The 9,046-nt window shown below is 39.9% G+C and overlaps 1 protein-coding gene across 1 annotated transcript; it reads left to right on the top strand.

Annotated features, from left to right (window-relative positions):
• Window positions 1-633: 633 nt before the first annotated feature.
• Window positions 634-7,077, top strand: LOC139476056 (uncharacterized). The gene is made up of 7 exons (XM_071259293.1): window positions 634-652; window positions 3,017-3,442; window positions 4,671-5,012; window positions 5,108-5,143; window positions 6,002-6,046; window positions 6,642-6,732; window positions 6,861-7,077. The coding sequence occupies exons 1-7, from the start codon at window positions 634-636 to the stop codon at window positions 7,075-7,077; spliced, it is 1,176 nt and encodes a 391-aa protein (XP_071115394.1).
• Window positions 7,078-9,046: the final 1,969 nt, after the last annotated feature.

Genomic DNA, 9,046 nt, shown 5'->3' with positions numbered 1-9,046 from the left:
TATGTTAATTAGAATATGACCTGTTAAACATATCAGCACCCACTCTCGAAAACAGAATTGTACTATGGGCCTGAGGCCTTTCAGTATGGAATATAACTTATCCTTATCCCTATCCTGTAAGAAAGAGTGCGTGAGTTAGGTTTTACCCAATGTTCAAGCAATACCCGACGGGACACTAAAAAGAGGGCTTCACATCTTTCCCATTTGGGTAATCAATCCTAGATCTCGCCGGCGCCCCATCAACTACCAGTGGTCATACACAACTGTTAATGGACACAATCTTACAATGTTATCAGCAGAGGCTGTTCAAAAGATAGTTAATAAAAGTGAAAGAGATATTGCTGTTCAAAAGATAGTTAATCAAAGTGAAAGATATATTAGTTGTACTGTAGTGTTATAGAAATACAAGGTGTAAAGGTTATTGATGCAAAAACATGAGGAGAAATAAAATAATTGTGAAAAAAACATTTCTGTAGACAAACCCATTTTCAAACAGGCAAACTATCACAGGTCACAAGAAATGAATCACGTGACTCGTTCACCCGAGAGTCAATATGAGGAAATGTTTTGAAGCCACAGCACGCGTGTGCAGCCATGGGCGACGTGAGGGTGTCTGGAACAATACTGGTATTAATGGTATCCTATTGCTCTGGTAAGTAGATTAATGCGCACAAATAACAATTGGCCTGTTCATCACATTACGTATTGTTTGATAATGATAATGGATAGTGTGTCCGTCGCTAAAGTTCCTCCTTCCCCCCTAATGCTTGACTCAAATGCAATTTACTGATAAACGTATTTTAGTCGTTGTTGAGCAGGCGACCATTTGTCAAACATGGATAACCCTAATCATGAATTTTAAAACTATTTTTCCATGACATTTTTGAATCTTGCAATCTGACCTGTCCTGGACTCCAGCGATGTAGAACTGGGAGATAAACCTCGCGTTTTCAATGTAGAGGATTCACACGTAGATTAGATATGTTCAGCGTGTGGTTTCGAATTAAACAAAAGAAATATCGAATCAAAGTTCAAAACCTGTAATGATAACACAGGTGGTTTCCATTCTAATATGGCACAATTAGGAGTGTTCAGGTATCGGATGATATTTTCTGCAGGTTGCAATGGCGAATTTGGGATTACTGAAGATCGGTTATAATCAAAATCTATATTCGCTTCATGTACCCAAACCTAAACCTTCCCCATAATGCTTGAACCACTTCATTGAGATGCAAAAACATCATCTAGGCCGATTTCCTGTTAGCATTACTCAATTTAATTCACTTCAATTCAATGGTATTTTTTATGAAAGGCAATTGGCCAATATACAAGTGAGTTACATAGACATACAGTTACTTTGAAATTCGTCTTCAGCACCAAGGTTACAGACGAGGCAAATTCTTAGTGACTTTTCAATATCTAAATATCTTCCTCTATTCTCTTTTTAATCACTCAGATCAAGCCTAAAGCGTATAGATGTACTGCTGTGGTGTTTGCATCTAAAATTTCAAAGATACGACTCTGGTTCAAGGAGAAACTTATTATGATATGTGTCGTATCTCGAACTTCCTAAAAGTGTAGAATGCCAATCCTGTCGGAACATATCTACAGCGCGAATACGAAATTGTTGTAAAAACATATTCATGTCACCAATAAATTGCGAGATCCATATGAACCCAAAGCCAAAATTAATAAGAGTTAAAAGTATACGGGAAGCCCATGTGTTCTTCCCAATATTATCAAGATATACCAGCATATTATAGGCTTTCCTTGGCAAACGATGTTCAGGTACACATAATAACTTCAGCCAATAGCGTAGGTATCGAGTACAAGATGTTATATATAGTGTGAACGTCCCACATTCACCATAAACCATATTACTGGGAGTTGACAAGTCCACATTAAGAAATCTTTTGTGAACCTTTTCGATAGAAAAAAACTCTCGACAGCCCCATAATTCTTCGCCATATAAAAAGATCGACTGTATTTGACAATCAAACAGGTTAAAGAAAATGTGAGGTCTAACAACGATTTACTTAAGTTTAATGTACTTGTGACTAATATTCACGCCGCTTTCAGCAATATTCCAGCAATATCACAGCGGGGGACACCATATTTCAATGAAACAATCCATGCCACTGGTAATTTCATGGTGATAATGTTTTGAGGTCAACTGTATTTGTTATGAACCTGTAGTGTTTTGAATATGCTCTCTCTTTAAAGCTGTATGGCTCTGGTATGGTGAGTCAACTCTTCCCTCAGCCGAAAGAATTAACTTATTTCTTAAATTTCCGCCGTCCATCTGTATTTCGCGCTTCTTGAAAAAAAGTATCAAGTTTGACAATCCAAATGTGTTTAGAAACACGGTCGTATACATAAATGCGTTCTTCAAGTGAACTGGAAGCAATTAAATGCTACTTATATCTCTGTGTTGCAGGTAGGATTAGATTCCACTATAGTTGACATATACAGCGGGGAGCTGTGTTGATGTTTGATCTTTGATGTTTATTGTATAAATGCGTTTCAAATATTAAATCTGCGTATAACGTGTTTTATGCAGCATTTATTATTTGAAATAGGTCATTAGTAAGAGTGTCTTTTAATTACAATATGACTTTATGTGACGGTTGCCTTCTTATCTGCAACCTCATGGACCCTTTTCCAATATTTCAGTTTTTCGAGTTTTCAGTTTGCTCTCAATGTTTAAATGTTGTCAAATATTTGGTGTACATCGTCAAAGCCTTAAGACTGTATGTTAGCCCTTTGGTTTTACATTGTACGTTTTGACCACCTTCAATAGGTAATATGAAACCTCTTTTTTTCCTTCTGTTTCTTTTCCCGCCGGATGCCATCTGCACACTGAAAACTGCGTGACTCTGTTATTGCCAATGCGACGTTGACTATATACTTACTCTTCACACTGACGTTGTCCTGAACGTCCCTGTTCCTGAATTCAAAATACAAATCAATAATCTTTGTGAAATAAGCTCATGAACTTTTTTCTGTTATACTTCAGGTTCCATCATTTGTGACAAAGTGGATGTGGCAAATATAGAAGGGGACGTTATTAGCGTTTGTTACAATCAGGGGAGTAAAGAGATCAAGTGTCCCAGAAATGAATCAGTGTTGGTCGAACGCTTCTTGCAAAGAGCTCATGTAAGTAAGGACGGTGACGACAGTAATGCAGGCTACAGTTCCTGTGTAGAAAAATTCAATGGTGAATATTATGACGTTGGGGAATGTTTGTTAAACGCATCGGATGTGCATCAGAAGAGGGCTTATCAGGCAGCGATCATAGAGGTTCTGGAGGAGTGTAGTCAGAAGAGGTACTGTATCCTGGAGAGTGACACGAGTTCCTCTATCCATGGTTTGAAGGACCTCCCAGTGGGAAAGACAAAGAAACGCCCGTCACATCTGGTTGTATTGAATCAGTGTGTAAAAGGTAAAGAGCGTGATATAGCTATGGCAATATTTCGTTCAAGATTTAATGTTAAGAGTATGCTCCACGTTGTAGACGTTGTGGTCCTACCCTCGCCACTCACATTTGTATTTTATATTCATTCATTCCTTTCTGCGTTCATATTGTACACGAAATAACAGACTGACCTAAAACATGTGATGACACTCCAAAAGGTTATTTGTTTGGTTAACACTGTCCATGGTCTGAAGGACCTCCCAGTAGGAGAGAAAAAGAAACGCCCGTCACATCTGGTGGTAATGCATCAGTGTGTCAAAGGTAAATTACAGCCTGCCATTTACAGGGACATATAGTGAAGATTTTTAACTTTAAGCGAGACTATGTTCAACGTTTGTTTTAGTTTGTGCCATGTTACCACTGAAACAACGTCTTTGTGCACTAGTTTTCAAGGTGATGCTCATTACATAGATCGACTCACATACTACAATAGTGGAATCTGAATGTCACGAAGCAAACGTACCGAAACTGCCAGCTGACCAGACTATTCTAAACATTCAAGTCTCTATGTTGATCTCTGTTTGATTCCTTTCTGTAATCGCGTTGTACTCTTAATAACAAGTTGACCCAAATATCTGAGACTCCAAAGTAAAGTGGTTTGTTTGTCGTTTAATGCAGCAATTAACAATATTCGAGCTGTACGACGATCGGCCAAATATGAAGTCGCCTCGCTCGACCTAGGTTGCTAGGGATCTATTCTAAGCCGGAATTTCCACGTGGCAAGTGTTCAAGGAACATGCTCTACCCGGGGATTTGTCACTGGCAACTGGAAACCCTACTGCAGTTGTCTTACCATTTATCATTTAATATTGAAGCATTGTATATTTCCGAAGGAGTGTATGCATGGATATATATAATTACATATACATAGTTTCAGATGTGCACACTTATATTCACATATGCAAATACGACCATAATCATTGATTATATACTTTCCTATATATCATGTTTAAATCAAAGCATCATCCCTTGTTAACAAATCAAATTTATGACTCCTCACACAGTGAGTGGGTGAGTGAGTGTAGTTTTATACCGCTTTTAGCAATATTCCAGCAATATCACGGCGGGGTACAGATTGTACCCATATCGGGAGTCGAACCCGGGTCTTCAGCGTGACGAGCGAACGCTTTAACCACTAGGATACCCGACCACCCTTCCTCATGAAGAACTTATCAATCGTGATATGACTTTTCAGACCAAGTTGCGAGTATCTTGTTGTGTGACAACAAGACCGAAACAGGCAAGGAGGTCGACATCAGCAGCAACCGAATGAAGATGTCATCTCTGGAAACAAGCACCTGCATCTGTACAGTCAGTGGAGCTGTGAGCCGCGTCACCCTGCTGGACGTCAGACTGGGCAACAGCCACGTGACCACACTGTCCATCAGGGACAAGACACGTACAGTGTACACAATCCATGGTGGCGACCAGGCAGTCCACTTCATGAAGGAGATTACCATCAGCCAACCAGAGTGGAGTTTACAGGTGGATGTTATCCGTGACTATCTCCCTGACAAGATATGGATGAGACTGGAAGGTAATTATTTAATAATGTACCTTTGATGACAAAATGTGTAATGTTATCATTTATATTAAACGTCTTCGTTAATTAATTATCTTCCTTTTCTACAGGACACAACGGCTCTGACGTTACAGTCACATGTAAGGGTATGTCCTTTGCTATTTCTACTTGGAGAGGCGGTGGGGTAGACTAGTGGTTAAACCCGGGTTCGATTCCCGACATGGGTACGATGTGTGAAGCCCATTTCTGGTGTCCCCCGCCGTGATACTGCTTAATTGTGGCGTAATGCCATACTCTCTCACTCACTCACTATTTCTACTTGTCTATATATGCTCGCTCACTCATTCAACTTAATTATTCACAAAATTAAGCTGACATACTTTGAAAGTTAGATTGACACCAACGAAAAAACGAAACGTTATGAGTATCAACGTACAGTGCTAAGGAAATGAAAAATAATCTATCATGTATGTATAAAGTATGGTAACTAACTTACCACGAGCTGATGGGTTAAAATGCGATTGTTTAATAAAATCTTTACTCTATGGTCTGTTGGAGAGACTCAATTTTATTCCAAATTCACCAAGTTATTCCTCTTCCATATCGGATTAAAACAGGTGAACCGCATCAAGCAGAAGTAATACTTGAAGGACGCACCTCTTTCTCAACCATAATAAATAGGGAGATTCCAATAATGATATTAGCCTTATGTAAATTGCAAGCAGCGGAGTTGATGTTCCTAGACCATTCAGGGCATGTTGTATTTGGAGAGGAAACAAAATATGAATCAAAATATATTGTGTATGTATTATAATGTTTATCGAACATGGTTCAATGAATACATTCTTCTGACATCTTATTTATTTTCTTTCGAATGAGAAAACGTCAACTGAAAAGAAAAACATAGTTTAAAACTTGAGTTGGTCAAACTGGACGTCTTTGTCCTACATTGTTATTGCATTGATCTATATGCCCCTTATATCATTTAATTTTTTTTGTTTCAGAACCAGAGACTCATGACACACATGTGGCGCCACGATCTTCGTCAGGTGAAGAGTGTTGAATTATTAAGAACATAGTACTATTGTATTTATCACTACATCTGTTGCAGGTGGTTAATATCTACATATTTACGTCATAAGTACGTCAGGAACGCATCTCGGGGGTGGGGGGTGGGTGGGGTGTGGAGGGTGGAGGGAGGGTGTTGGTGGGTGTTGGGGAAGGTTGGATGGGCGCATAGATTAATGATTACTCTGAGGCATCGTATCTCGTAATGTCACGTAATGTCACGCAGTTTAGTAATCCACTGATGGCCGTTTTAAAAAAAATCCTCCTAAATATGACACCTGGTCAACACTGCAGCCATACTGATTCTAGTAAATGGGTTATTTTTTGTGAACTGCATCATGTTGGGGTCTTACGCGCGAAGTTGTGTCTTCAGTTGTTTGCTTGTTGTTTAACGCCGAACTCAGCAATATTCTAGCTATATGACAAGTGTGGCGGCCTTTTACGGCAAACATGGGTTGCTGAAGACCAATTCTACCCCGGATCTTTACGCGTCTTATCTGTCCCCAGGCACTCCGACGTCAGGATATTCTGTTTTGTCCTGGATAACATATGTCCATTGTTTCCTTTTCATTGCAGGTGAACGTCACACCCAGATTCTGTTTGTGTGTGTTGGCTTTGTCACAGGGTTTGTCTCTGTTGGTTTCATCATGGCTATTTGTGTTAAAAGGTAAATAATAAGAACACGGGCTTGAACCAGTATTTGTCATAATGTATACATCTTGTGAGACATATCAACAAAAGCAGAAAAACAACAATATTATCCATTCGTTCTGACTGAGCATTATCGTGTTTCAGGAGGTCAGGACACGCGGGCTCCACGTCCAACGAAGGAGACGATAAGGGCGTGGTCTACTACTCTCAACTGGATGAGTCACGTGTCCAGCAGCCAATCGGATTACCAGAAGGAGATGCTGCTAGACCTCACTACCACATGCCGGATGACCCACGTGACCAGGGAGCAGCAGGATGCAATGATTACTACCTAGTGCCTGTTCACCGACAGACTCGATAAACCAGTCATGCCAGCCTTGCTGACATAGTGTCATTGCTTCGTCTTGCTTTGTTTATTGCACTATTTTTTAAGGAGACAGTGTTTTTAAAGACCATTTTGCATCTTGTACTGTCCATATCGTTGGTGACCACACATGACCATTCGTCACCACTCGCCTCTTTCCGTAACCTGCAAGAAGACTCGTCCCCCTATCGATGAATGTTGTGTGCGAAAATACGACAAACCAATCAGAATGCGCGTATGATTTCCCTAAGAAACAATTTATGATTTTATATATGTCTTGCATCTAAAAATATACCCAAGACACAGTTAAATGTGGTCAATCATATTGTATAAATCTGCATGTCCCGATGTGCTTTTAATTGCATCAGAAATATATATAATATATGGCGACATATATGTTAAACATTACGCAACGAGTTGACAATTGTTTTGTGCCCGTTTGCGCTAAGACGGAACCCGGTCGCAAAAATGGCCACGAGAGGGGCACGAGGCGCTATTCGGCTTGTCCCGGAATAACACGAGTTGGTCACGAATGCACACCTGACATTAACATTGATAGCGTCATCTGATGGAATGTGGAACTCCTCATCCATGTCATTTGTAACGTTTACTTTTTGACGTGGTGATCATTTAGTGACATTTATAGTATGTGGTGATGTCAAATGGGGTTTAACGTCGCGTTCAAGATTATGTTTACTTCAATTATAGATGTGCATGCTTTGTTTGTTTGTTGTTAAAGGCCGAATTCAGCAATATTCCAGCTGTATGACGTCGGTCTGTAAATAATCGAGTATGGATCGGATAATCAAGTGATTGACATCATGAGCATCGATCCACGCAATTTGGACCGATGACATGCATCAACCAAGTCAGCGAGCCTGACCACCCGACCCCGTTAGTCGCCTCTTACGACAAGCAAAGTCGCCTCTTACGACAAGCAAAGTCCAAGCATTGGTTGGTGAAGACCTATTGTACCCCGGATCTTCACGTCCATGCATGTTTGTGGCTACTAGTCCGTGCTTAACCCACTGAGATACCATGCTGTAGTTGAAAATGGACAACACGGCCTCAGGCGGATTGAACAGACACCGATCCGACGGGTCATGGCTGTATGATGCTGAGCGCCAGGCCGGGTAACAGCAAGTACCATCTTATAACATCTTTTGGTGTGACGGGGCCAGGGGATCGAACTAACGACCTTCCACTCTACGGACCATTGTATATTGTGCATGGTGCTTGTAGACTATGTTATGTTTGGGAAAGGATTATGGAAAGGGTTTTGTCGTTTTTAGTTATTGTAAACACCTTGTAATGGCATTGAACAGTGCATAAACATCTTGGTCTGAATTTTAAACAAAGGATGTAGGGTCACAAAATACAAGATTGGAGCTGGTCTACCATATTTTATTACAGGAACCCTTGATGTAAGCACAGTTAATTCAAGGACAATTGACAGGACACGATTATTCACTGATAAATTGATTTTTGATTATAAACAACTTGTAAAAAAGACCTGTCACCATGCTTTGCCTGCAATAAAATCTGCCTCCTATCATGTGTTTGTCCATATGTGTATCAACAAGAAAAGAGCATTATGTTTGTAATTTGTAATGATCATTTGCATCCATTTCACTTATAGATCATATGTTAAGCACAATATGATGAAAAGTATTATAGATAAATGGGATTTTCGAGGTAGACCTTATCTATACTAGGCACAAAAGACTTATGTAGAATCTCAAGTTCTTCTGTACCTTACTCAGCTATACAATTTCTACCTATAATCAAAATGGAAGAACCTATGGGTAAAGTTTAATTATACCTGTCCCTTTTGTCCATTTACTTCCAGACAGTTTGGTTGTTTTCGATGCAGAGGAAACACTCCTTGTTTGAAAACTTTACTTTGCTCAGTCTGTCAACCTGTGGTCAGTTAATTCCTCGGCAGACGCAAAACACACATTCGAGT

This window comes from Haliotis cracherodii, unplaced genomic scaffold (assembly GCF_022045235.1).
Source record: "Haliotis cracherodii isolate W230 unplaced genomic scaffold, xgHalCrac1.p SCAF_3, whole genome shotgun sequence".
Taxonomy (NCBI): domain Eukaryota; kingdom Metazoa; phylum Mollusca; class Gastropoda; order Lepetellida; family Haliotidae; genus Haliotis; species Haliotis cracherodii.
Note: the sequence above shows the minus strand (reverse complement) of the source record. Positions and strands in the feature narration are given on the sequence as shown.